General features: G+C 38.1%; 1 protein-coding gene and 1 long non-coding RNA gene across 2 annotated transcripts in view; both read right to left on the bottom strand.

Annotated features, from left to right (window-relative positions):
- Positions 1-13,104, bottom strand: part of LOC143369815 (uncharacterized) — a 230,457-nt gene that overhangs the window by 100,374 nt on the left and 116,979 nt on the right. The gene's annotated exons all lie outside the window — the stretch shown is intronic.
- The window catches only part of LOC143369765 (pancreatic lipase-related protein 2), a 39,842-nt gene continuing 28,864 nt past the window's right edge, over positions 2,127-13,104 (bottom strand). Inside the window, exons 6-7 of the mRNA XM_076814121.1 lie at positions 9,027-9,195; positions 2,127-2,482 (exon numbers count right to left, since the gene is read on the bottom strand). Coding sequence (XP_076670236.1) covers positions 2,368-2,482; positions 9,027-9,195 — 284 coding nt within the window. The 3' untranslated portion in view covers positions 2,127-2,367. The remainder of the gene's footprint in view (positions 2,483-9,026; positions 9,196-13,104) is intronic.

Raw genomic sequence — 13,104 nt, 5'->3', positions numbered from 1 at the left:
TGCACTTAAAATAGGAATGAAAATCATTGCAGGATATTATGGGATTTAGAAGTATTTTATGTAATGAAAATTGATTCTTATATGAAAAGGATATTTCTAAAACACTACTTTAAAAATTGTATAAATCACGTATTAAAAACCGAAATATAATTATTTTGAGGACAAAAGCATATCTTAAGCACCATCAGGAACTGAATCCATGCCTTCAAATTATTTTCGGGTCTTTGGATAATACAATATAAATGTTTGAAGTAACTCGAAAATCTGGATTAATTCTTTGCGATCGTTTGTTGGAAATCAGCCGTATGGCGTTTTCCTTTCGTTGGCAATGAGGACGCGCCTTGTGGACGGAGGTCTCCCGGGGCATCCCGATCGTCGGTTGCGCGTTCCGTTTTATGTACGCGGTATAAATTGACTAAAGGCGTACTCTTGTATTACGTATTAATATTGTGTATTATTCTATCCAACTATATCAATAAACAACTTCGTTCTAACCTCACACGAACCTAAATATTTGAGAGCCTACACGAGCTTTGTATTAAAAAATTTAACAGTAAAATTGGAGGCACTTGATGCTCGTATTAGTTCTTCAATTAACATTTGCATTTATTTTGTCAAATTCAAAAATTTATTTTTATTTTGGCCATAAAATCGCAAAATTTCCCCACTGTGCGGTAGCGACAACCTGTGTTGCAATATGGGGTGCACCTCCCGCTGGGTTAATTAAACAGTTAGTCATTTTTGTTTAAAATTCATTATTTTATTTCAGTAATTCAGTAAATTTTCGGTGCTGTGATTCTGCTTCGTTTAATTTTCCAAGAAAATTATTACACGTTCGTTTATTTCGGATAACGAAGGTTTTATATTATTTCATTGTAAAAGGCATTTATAGTCTTCTGTTCGCTATATCATAAGAAATAGTCATCATCTGATATCTTACAACGCAACAATTTCGAACGACGCGACGTAAAACTTTCTCCCTCCGTAGGTAATGTTCGATAATAGTCAGTGATGAGCAACAATCTAATTTTGCATAGGCCTTTTTTGTTGTTAATTTTAATCATACAAAAAGCATAAAAATATAATGTTGCCTTACGTAACATATTTTCAACGAAAATCATTTTTACCTTATATTTAAGAACAAAATTTATTGTCCCAGATGTGTTGCAAATTACAAACTATTTTCAACGGCTTGAAATATTTTTTTTAAGTTTCCAAACCTTAGGCAGTTTTTAGGGAAGATCGTGTTACCTGACCTAACGAAACTGATCAATATTTCCTGACAAACATATTCCAAGTATGAAGTACATTTAGATTAACCCTTAACTGGTATCCTGGGGTCGCTCGTGACCCCAAGCACCCAAAGTTCGATGTACAATTTTCGGTTGTCTAAGTTGGTAAACTGAATTTCTAATTAATTTTATAATAATAGTTTAACTTCCTTCGCTTCTATTATGTTATACATTACCTAAGATGAAAATATTCATAGTGGTTGCTCTAGTGTCGACTTTACAAATTTCTGTGTCCCTTTTTATTTGGGGTCTGCCACGACCCCTGTATACCAGTCACGTTTGCCAAAAACAGTATACCAGTTAAGGGTTAATATTAACCCTTCGTTGTCACACGGGGTGTATTGTAGCCCAAGAATAATTTTCGAGTTAAAATGTCGTGTCTTTACGACTTCCAAAGGGATTTATTGCAAGAAAAAAAAATAAAAAAAAAATTAAAAAATCGTTTTTTTTCTCACAACCGTGGAAAATCGCTCATTTCCAACTACAAATTTTATCATATCAAAATTTACATTTCTGGAAAAAGACTATTTTACCATAATTGTATTACGAACGCACAATTACCACTGGAAAATTTAAAAGATTCAAAAATACGAAAATGGTAGCTCAAAAAATGCCGCTGGGGTACAGTGACCCCTGTGCGACCAACTTGTGATTATAAGGACCACGAAGGGTTAATCATTAGCCTCCGTTTCGTCAGTTTCGAGAAAAATGATACAGGACAGCAGGCAGCCCAGGAGATTCGTGGTAAATAATAATAGACTGTTTAATGAACACGATTAAAATTGACGGTGTCACGAACTTGAATCTGTTCCGTGGAATTATTACAATGAAGAAGTGAAAGCTGTTGAATCTCAGGTACGTTAGCCGGTAGCGGCAATGCAACGAGCACATTAATCATTAGTGATGTCGAAAGGATGCCGAGTTCACGGTAGGTTGCTTAGCAAAATAGTTTATTGTGTAAAAACTAATTAAAAAATGTACAATGAAACAACAGGGTTAAACATAACGTGCAATACATACAACTAATCACAGACTCGCTATTCTGTAATTATGTTGATTAATTGCTTCAGTAGGCTCAATACTGGCGGGAGGACGATCTTTTCCGACTTGTCGTTTGTTGGCTTTTTGCGGGTAGACCGCGGGCGTACGGTTTGTGTGCGTTTGTTGACAGATAATAGATGCCTCGTGCTCTGAAAATTCAAAGTATATTTTATAATTAGTTTTATTGCTATTTTTTTTCATGGCCCAAAGTTTAATTTGGTGACAAAGGTAATAAACAAACACACTAATATTTGCAAATAATCTACGGATACTAATTACAGATTTAACAATAAGTTATTTTCAGACTTTTGCAATAGTTGAAACTGTGCATTATTTAAATAACGTTATATGAAATTATATTTCCGTCAAAATATTATCTTATTTCGAGTTTCCGTTTCTTAAGCACAATCATGTTATTTTTAAAAATATTCTTGAAAATAATAATTGTATATCGGAGATAATGAAATAATAAAGCGATTAATTAATAGCGTAACACAAATACGTTAATTACACAACACGCCAGTCTCAAGATGCAGCAGAATGAATGGAATATTTGCGTTTGATTCTCATCCTCTGAACCTACGTAGAAGCACTAATTGATAATCAAAAATCTTGTTTATTATAAGGTACAGTTGGATTACACACTTTCCGACAGTCGCTTAAACACAGAGATACCTACTTGTTCAATCGGATTGCGTATTATGGCAATTAAAATTATTACAAGGAACTGTGTAAAGAATGGATATATTTTACGCATTCGTTCTTACAAATTCTAAATATTACCACCGGAATTTCACATACGCGAATTAAGAATCATTGTATCGTGATTACAAGAAGATTAATAAAGTCGCCATTTTCTTATTTTTTATTTTATTTTATTTTCTTATTTTTTACTTTATTTTCAAAAACTACTTTACTTTTATTTAAATAATGTGCATTTGTATTTTTTATATTAATTACGCCTTAAGGGGATTGTTTTAGACACATTTCCCCTACATTGACACCGCATTAAGTACATATGTACCTAACAAATTTTTCAGAATGTGACATAATATATTTACATTTAGTTACTCTAGGGGCTTTCGCCCCTATCGCTTCCCTCTGACTCTGCCGCTGGTGTATTGATATTAAAAACGCATGTAATAAAGATAAAATGTGTAAATAAGAAATTGAAATTTCTTCCGGATCTATCGGGGCAAAAGTCGCAGGTCGTACATAAATCATCATGTATACAAATCAATTCAGTGCTCAGATTTTCAGCTTCGGTTTTAAGCAATTAGCGGGCCGTTGTATAAGAAAAAATCCGCATCTCTCTTAATCCACTACTGACTTTGATTCGTTTAAATTAGTCTGTAACGAGTTTTTATTATCTTCGATCGTAAAACGATCTTCATACGGCCCGCTGATTACTTAAAGCCGAAGCTGAAAATCTGAGCACTGAATTGATTTGTATAGAATTGGAATTAGCAAAGTTGATTTCACAATCTTTGCATCTGAACTTTTTTAATTTTTTCGAGAATTAAAGGGAATTAGCTTCTCTCATACATGAGTCGTGTTTATGGCGGGTGGTGGTGGTGGTGGTGGGTGTTGGATTGTTGGTAACACAAAAATGAATTTGGTTACGTATGAGAACCGCTGACAAAAGCAATAAACCAGAGGCCAGCGGGCCCATGGGTCTGTTAGGGAATCCTTATTCTAACTGCAAGGGTAAGAGACAGAACGCAGGCCTGTCCCTTTTCAAGTGGACAACGGACTTTTCGAATTGCCTTTGCGTTTTCTCTTCACTTCGAGTCTTGCCTTCAGCACGATACGACGTCCTTCCGAGCTGAGTAAAATAAACTAGAGTTTATAAAGAATATACTGTTTTATAGTTTATTTCATAACCCATTTCCAATAGTGGGGGGGGGGGATATTTATAACAGGGCTATTTCTTGACCCTCGATATAACACAATATTGAATTCGGAAGAAAGCGATAGAGCTTAACAGTATTTGCTCAAAATTTGGACGCATATGACAAGGAAGGAAGTACCAAACGTTCTACATATTAGTTCTACTAGTAAATGCAATGAAAATAAAGATGACTCTGACACAGATGAAGTGGAAAATATGATGAAGGAATTAGAGCGACAGAAGAAAACGGAAAACATCATTCACTCCCGTTTAAAATTTGAAGGATAGCTTCAAGACTGTTGAGATTTCTATTTCAAATATGGCGGTTCAAGATACACGCGTTAGAAGAAGGCGCCACCGTCTAGTTCCTTTTTATATACATCCGTTACCTTCTTCTTACTTCTTGTATCGCTGTGAGTTTAACCAGCACGTATATGTATATTGCGTCTTGCATATCATAAAATAAAGTTTATATATAATTCTTATACCAAATATAAGAGTGAATAATTGTTTAGTTTGATTTGGTCTTCCGAAGTTACCTAGCCCAACAAAGACGTTCCTGCAATATCCTCGTTTAAAATCGAAGGAAAATATTTTTGATTTTTGAAAAAACAATAAAGATTCTATGTCACAACTGGACAAATTAGCTACTACACTACTACAGTTTCTAGCACCCCTCGCAACACAAGTTAGCGTTAAACGTCTATTTTCATCATAAAAATATATACTATCACCGTTATAATTTAAATCATTACTGTATAAATGAAAATCGAAATATAACATTGCGATCCTAGAATCTCGTGTCGCATGGGTATTATTAGTATAAATTTTTTAATTTATCTAAAAATAATACCGAATGTTGAAGCTTTGGAAGAACTACCAGAGTATTTTGAATGATCGCAGTCAATCAACTTTCCATTTGGCCTATGATCCCTTTTTCCTATACCATATTTACCGGTATTATACAGACATTATACTAATATGTACTTAAGTATGCGGCTATACCGGTATAAACGTCGCCTGATGACCTCATACCGGTATTCGTAGCATTTAGTTTTTTTTTTTAGTAACAGCAAAACCACACAAAAATACCGGTATCTTACCCTTATTTGTAATACCGATTCAATCTCTTTAATCGCTGTCCCCACTACTACTGTCTCACTCTTGTCCTCCGAGAGGCGAGAGCGAGATGGAACGAGAGCGATTGAGAGGGAATGAAAGCGAGCGAGGAACGGTACGAGCTATGATGCCAGATCGGGGACGGGTTCCCTCGAGAATTTCCCCCACCTCGCGCACACTACGCCGGAGCTGCGTGTTCGTGAGTTGGACTCCGAAGCGCCGAGCCCACGGACGCGCCGCTCCGGCGTAGTGTGCGCGAGGTGGGGGAAATTCTCGAGGGAACCCGTCCCCGATCTGGCATCACAGGGTACGAGTAGACGACGCGTTGATACTTTGGGCCTAAAGCCTCGTGGCCGCTAGCAATAAATTTGCGACATTTATTGCGAGAGTTGATGTCAGCACTGTGAAAACACGCCTGAGAGTAACTCTAGCAAGTCCCAATTACTTGCGACAGTTGGTCCCAGCAAGTGAATTCCGTCATAGTGTAGACACCCGATAATCTTCTCTCAGAGAGAAAGATTTTACTTCCAAACGAATTGGAAACTTTTGGCGAGAGTAGAAAGCAAGTAGGTGGGCCATAGTATTCGGCTTCGAATCTACATGCACGCCAACATTTTTGTGTCAGTTTCACTGATGCTCGATCCAACTAATTCTAACAGATAGTCAAAATCATCTGCTGTCATTCGCAAGAAATTGTCCAGTTGACGAGGATCTTCCGTTCTTAATTCGGACAACAGTGATTCGTGAATTCCAATCTCTCGTCCAAATTCTTTTTTTCTTTTGTTAACAAAAGTAACACGCAGTAGCATATCTTGTTCGTTGTACTAACATTTTAATATACACTTTACATATTCACTAGTCGATTTCGACTCTCAGGGCTCAGAAGTTGCTTGGCTTTTATTCGTCAAACCCAAGGGCTTTGTCAGGGGCGGCTTTAGCATACTTGGCACCTCGGGCAAGATTATCATGGCGCCCCTCCAAGGGCACGAAAGTCAATTAGCAGAACGGATATAAATGAATAAGCGCATACGGCGGCGCCCGTACAGATTTAGCGCCCCGGGCGGTCGCCCTGCCTGCACCCCATACAGCCGGCCCTGGGCTTTGTCTCGCTCTGTCTTTCTTGCGCCAGATACAGTATTTCCTCGTTAGCGACTCGATTTTGTGTACACGATACCGACTCTTCGCTATCCCCACCACTTTTGTCTCACTCTTGCCCGGCGAAAGCTGAAGCGAGATGGAACGAGAGCGAGCGAGGACGGTACGAGACCGACGACGCGTTGATGTTTTGTCTCGCTCCGTCTTTCGGACGCCTGACATTCTGTCCTTTGCGCTTGCGACCATCGCGCACGCTCGCCGCGCACGCAGTGTTCCATCTCGCTCCCCCCTCCGGCCAGAAAGAAGAGAGAAACGAACACTCGGAATTAGGGTTCTGTTCACGATACGGACTCAACGCCGGTCCCGACCAGCGAGTCGCTAACGAGACAATACTGTACTCCGTCCCTTGTGTGCACGATGGGTATGAACAGGGATCATCTCACAATTTAGGGCCAAAAAACAAGCGCATGTACTTTTTTATCCTAGATTTTTTTATTGCCAAACCTTTTCCTTTATGTTGTTTGTTTTTATTGTTTCCCTGTGTTTTAAGCAGGATGGCGTTTCAAGCTTATTTTTGCTTATATTGCCAAACGAACTATAGTCCCTTTCTTTTTTATCCCTCCTCTCTCCTTCGGGTCCCAGCAGCAGCAGCACACCGGGAGAAAGTGGTCTCCCATCTTTCCCCAGTACACCGCCCCGTGATGCTTAACTTCGGTGATCTAACGAGAACCGGTGTTTTCCATCACGGCTACGGCCGCTGGTATCTGTAGAGTATTAGGTGTAGAGTTGTGGACCGTCTTTAACACAGTTCGACAAAATTTGACTTTATTCGGACTTGTAACATTCAATAGCCGTTTCTTATAGGTTTACGTATGCTGAAAACGAATCCGCAAACCGTTTGTCGCCATCACCCTCAGTTTTTGAGATATTCGATTTTAACAAAAATCTGCAAATTTGAAAATTTGAACATCTTTTGTGTCGAAACGGTAATACTTATTCGGTTGCTCGTTACGTCAAATTATTCTATGAACCCTCCCGAATACAACGATATAAGTTATTATTGCATTATGAACATTTAAATATGTTTAAACATCGATCAAAAGGAAAAGAAACCCGAAATGCACCAAATTTGCAGATATCTTGCTATATATTTCCAAAACTAAGGGTCTAGGAGAAAATCTGACTAAGGTGAATGTCCCAATTTCTGCTCATTTCATATTTTTCTTATTATTATGTGCGTTACGTTTGTACTATAGCTGCAACAAAATAATTCTAAATTATTTAAACATTTACGCGAGTGTTGCACGAGCTTGGGACAATACATACATCGCTATTTTTCATGAGCAGAAATAAGGACATTTAGAGCATTATATATTTAATTACAAATTTCTAATAGTTAAACATTTTGAAATATCTTTCTTAAATAGTTTTTGAATTGGTTGATTTATTATTAAAAAATTAATCAATTACTCTGCAAATTTTGATCACAAACAAATTTTTTACACCTTCTTTATGACGAGTTACCTCTTAAATGAGCAGAAATTGGGACATTCACCTTATTCCACGGGATTTAGCAGACATTTTTCCATCGGAAAGCATCAACAGAAGTGGTAAGTCACGTTTTGTTTTCAATACAGAAGCGAATTAGTTTGGCAAAACGAGCGGCAGTGTATCGCGCGCCGCCGTTGACTACCACTGTCGGCGCCGCACGTTTTGCCAAACTATTTCGCTTCTGTATTGAAAACAAAACGGGACTTACCACTTCTGTTGATGCTTTCCGATGGAAAAATGTCTGCTGCATCTCGTGGAATAATCAAATTTCCTCCTAGACCTTTACTTTTGGAAATAAATTGAAAGATATCTTTAAAAATGGGTGCATTTCGGGTTTCCTTTTCTACTTGATCGATGTTTAAACATATTTAAATGCTCCTAATGCAATAATAACTTATATCGTTGTATTCGGGAGGGTTCATAGAATAATTTGACGCAACGAGCAACCGAATAAGTATTACCGTTTCGATACAAAAGATGTTCAAATTTGAAAATTTGCAGTTTTTTTTCAAAATCGAATTTCTCAAAAACTGTGGGTGATGGCGACAAACGGTTTGCGGAGTCGTTTTCAGGGCACGAAAACCTATAAGAAACGGCTATTGAATGTTACAAGTCCAGACGGCTGTCGAACTGTGTAATTTTAGAGATATAAGTAATTAAAATGTACCTTGCCATGTATAAGTACTACGAATATCATTCATTATTACCTATGCATATGTTGTCGTTCAAATGAAATTAATATATTCAGGAAAACATGTTCCAATGAATTCGTATTATCCATTCTCGCAGTAATCATAGTGTGTATTGTAGACTTTGTGATTGTACCTATTTCATCGTATGGTACATAATTGTATATCTCTAAAATTATGGAGTGTCTATACCAAATATTTTACAAATAGCAACAGGCATCTGTACACCACCACCCTGCAAAAGCACATTGAAATCGGTGGAGAAAATCGTTGGGTTCTTCCCCTTTCAGTGGAAATAGCTCGAGTGCCTAATGGGTTAACAAAAGAAAGAAAATAAAACATGCTTACGTATGAGAAGCGTCTTCTCCCATTAGAATGTACTCCTCCAACTTCGGTTTGCACCATCCGATCAGGTAAGAAAATAGATTTCCGCACGGGGCGGCCCAGAATCCCACTTTCGTCGTGATTGATTCTATGTAATATGGCGTCACCTTTGTGTGATCGCATGACAGGGTCTCTGCGGATAAAACGTGCAACTAATTTCATTCACAGTCGACCATCCGTTCCATAGAATGTGTTTCCTAATTATAAGGTAACTCTGCATCATCATTTAGTCACGCAGTTTCGCGATTTCGAAGTGTTTGTCTGCCACCAGCAATAATTGAGTATGTCTACGTGATATTCAGGTAATAATACAGCAAACTACCGTAATAATTGAGTATTTCTGCGTGTTATTTCTACAGATAATATTTACTTTTCAAAAGACTGAAATTGCTAGAATACTTGAGATACAGTTAAAATATTCAAACACGACTTAGAATGATGGATTGGTTTTTTTTTTACATATTAGGAAGACGTTTCAATTTCAATTTATATAAAAGTGGAAGATGGACCTATATTTCCCCTCTCTCAAAATTAATACCTAGGCGTAGGTATATCTAATACAGGGATGTCGAACTACCGGCTCGCGAGCCGCAGTGGCTCCCTCTCCTCTTCGCCTGCTCCGTAGAGCCGTAGGAGAACGGCCCCCTGCACACCTACTTCACTCTGACGAGTTTCTCCTCCGGGAGCCGCGCTCTCTCCCTGCCCGGTGTCGTGCAACGCCTGGAGAAAAATAAGTGGGGGAACCGGCTGACCAGGGGCCCGACTCGCGCGGCTCTCGGAGTGGGGAAGTTGGACACTCCTGATCTAACATCTAAGTATGTAAATTGAACACGAGAAACGTCGATATCTGTTCAGTAGATATGGACTGAAGCAATAAATTTGCTTCACAGTGATTGCGAATGATTTCGACGGCCCGATAATCGAAAAGGTTTAGATTTGTAGCGACTACCCGAACCGAATGTTAAATCAAATAACTAAGCACATATCTAATTCTAAAGTGACTTGTCAGGTGGGCGAAAGTAAAACTCTGTGACTGAGTCTTTGAAGAATATGCTTCAACCCCTGTAAAATGCCAACCACCTCTGTTCACGATTACGGTAAAGTAGCAAGTATAGACGTTACCGTACAAAAATGCCAAGCAAATTTGTTTCTTAATTTCATTAAAAATGACCACCTTCAAACAAATCAATATGTTTGGAACACCAACTGCTAGTACAACACAGATAAGGTAAATGTCACTGTTAACATTCTTTTCATTTTCTTTTCATTCTTTTCTTTTCATTTTTCCAATAAACGTGACAAATACAGCGATGAATATATGTACAGCAGCTATTAAGTTATTCAAGATTCGAGGTATGTATTATCAAATTCACTTAGTCTTCACGAGAATCTGTGTATACAGTTCTGAACCAGGGCTCGTTTGAAACAGTTTCAATTAGTTATGAGATAACCGTAATTTTATGACTATTATCGTTTCTGTTCCGAGGAAACTTTTATTCCACATATTTTTGTGTAAATAAGAAACTTTTATTTTCTTGAAAGCAGAAAAAGTTCTAGTTAAACAGGAACACGTATTTTGCCATAAAAAAGGTAAAGTTCTGACAAGCAGATTTTCTGGAAATGCTGTGGGGTAGATAGATATAAAATTGAGACCTTAAATCACACAGTGAAAATAATTATATAAGAATCACAATGTGCTTTCACTTCTGTATTTATCCTGCTTCCAATTCCGCAAATAATACGGATTAAAAAAATATATTCCTAATTTTATATATTTTATCCTTAAATATCTGTTCAAAAGTATATGATACTCCAGAACTTTTATTAATCGAACATAAAATAACTGTTAAAACTGAACTCTTACCACAGAGTTAAAGTGTTAATGTACAACGGTGACTTTAAAACAGAAAACAAATAATTTAATAGTTAAAAGTTCGATGAATAACTTTTATTTATAAAAGTTAACTGTTGCAAATGAGCCCTGTTCTGAACTTATTTATTATTACAGGAGCAGGTAGATTTTAATATATTATAAATACCTATACAGGAAATTAATTTTTTGAATTAACTTTAATTACAATAGACTGGTCAGAAAAACGGACATTACTTAAGATGATGTATTTAATATCACAAGTCTATTATTTAAAAGGTCAGTTCACTGGAAGTGCCCTCATCATGCTACACAAAGGACTCTAATGTTGGGTCCTAAGACAACGCATCAGCCTATACAGGGTGTCCCACTAAGGAGTGGACAGCGCGATATCTCTTAAAGTATTGTCGATAAAAATATAAAAAAAATAGGGACTTGCATGGTTCGAGGGGGCCCATTTATTAGCGCGAACGAATTTTGTTTTCGATTATTATTTTAAAAGATACGATGGTCAAGTTCGGTTTTTCAAATGGAACTATTTTTTTTGAACACCTGAGTTGATAGTGCGTTCCAAGACAAATTCAATAAGCTTTAATGTATACACTTTATTTCCACTGGTTTTTAAGATATTGCGCTTGCAAATTTACTGATTTTCACTGCAAGAAACCCCTCTGGAATGGCAAAAACCGGGGGCGGTCTTACTGGCCCCACGGGTGGCACTGCCTGTTGAAATGGATACTTACCTACCAAAGGTCTACGCCAGAAATGGCAGGCCCAAAGGCTGGACAATTCTTTTCCGTCGGAAATGCTACTTAGGTAGGTACATCTGCGGTATCGAGAAGCGCATCGTTATTTTTATTTCGCACTTGCTTCTACGCTCGGATGGCCGGTTCTTTTGTGAGGGATGCAAGTTGGATTGGTTCTGATACAATCTGCTCCCTATGGTTGAAATTTAGTCTAGCAACTTTCACTCCTCCTAATCTAACCAATTCAACTTGCATCCCTCCCAAAAGAACCGGCCATCCGAGCGTAGAAGCAAGTGCGAAATAAAAGTAACGATGCGCTTCTCGATACCGCAGATGTACCTACCTAAGTAGCATTTCTGACGGAAAAGAATTGTCCAGCCTTTGGGCCTGCCATTTCTGGCGTAGACCTTTGGCAGGTAAGTATCCATTTCAACAGGCAGTGCCACCCGTGGCGCCAGTAAGACCGCCCCCGGTTTTTCCCATTTCAGAGGGGTTTCTTGCAGTGAAAATCAGTAAATTTGCAAGCGCAATATCTTAAAAACCAGTGGAAATAAAGTGTATACATTAAAGCTTATTGAATTTGTCTTGGAACTCACTATCAACTCAGGTCTTCAAAAAAAATAGTTCCATTTGAAAAACCGAACTTGACCATCGTATCTTTTAAAATAATAATCGAAAACAAAATTCGTTCGCGCTAATAAATGGGCCCCCTCGAACCATGCAAGTCCCTATTTTTTTTATATTTTTATCGACAATACTTTAAGAGATATCGCGCTGTCCACTCCTTAGTGGGACACCCTGTAGAACCCAATTCTGATTGCTGATATATTAAATAAAAAGAAAGAAGTTTACTATAAAGTCACTTGTTGAGAGGGGAGCCACGTGACGCGCATGAGAGAATAACGTGTGTAGGCAGACAGGCGAAAGAAATAGATGTAAAGTGTGGCAAAAGTGCGCAGAAAATTATGAGGTCGGGTGGAAAACGAGGGGATTATACAAGGTTCCGGTGGACAGTATAATCGAAATTTTCAATAAAGTGTGGAAGGGAGAAGGATTCCCGGAGAGGTGGAAAGAAGGTGTGATTTCACCAATATTCAAAAAAGGAGATAGAGAAAAGGTGAGCAATTACCGGGGGATAACGATCCTAAACACAGCTGACAAAATGCTATGGTCCTGAAAAAAAGATTAAAAGAGGAATTGGAAAAGAACCACATAATACCAGTGTTACGTCCGAAATTGAGATGGTAATTTGTGATTGATTCCGGAACGTAAAAAGAGGGATGACATCTTTGCCCCGTCGCCTCTGGCGTAACCGTAATCCCTCAGGCCGACCGGCCTTGGAGGACTGTGCGGGGCAGGTGGATTGGCATAAAGATCGAGGAGGAATAGAGAAGAAAGAGGAGGGGGAATGTGCGTTGTGTTTTTA

The sequence above is a fragment of the Andrena cerasifolii genome, chromosome 6, assembly GCF_050908995.1.
Source record: "Andrena cerasifolii isolate SP2316 chromosome 6, iyAndCera1_principal, whole genome shotgun sequence".
NCBI classification, from domain to species: Eukaryota; Metazoa; Arthropoda; class Insecta; order Hymenoptera; family Andrenidae; genus Andrena; species Andrena cerasifolii.
Note: the sequence above shows the minus strand (reverse complement) of the source record. Positions and strands in the feature narration are given on the sequence as shown.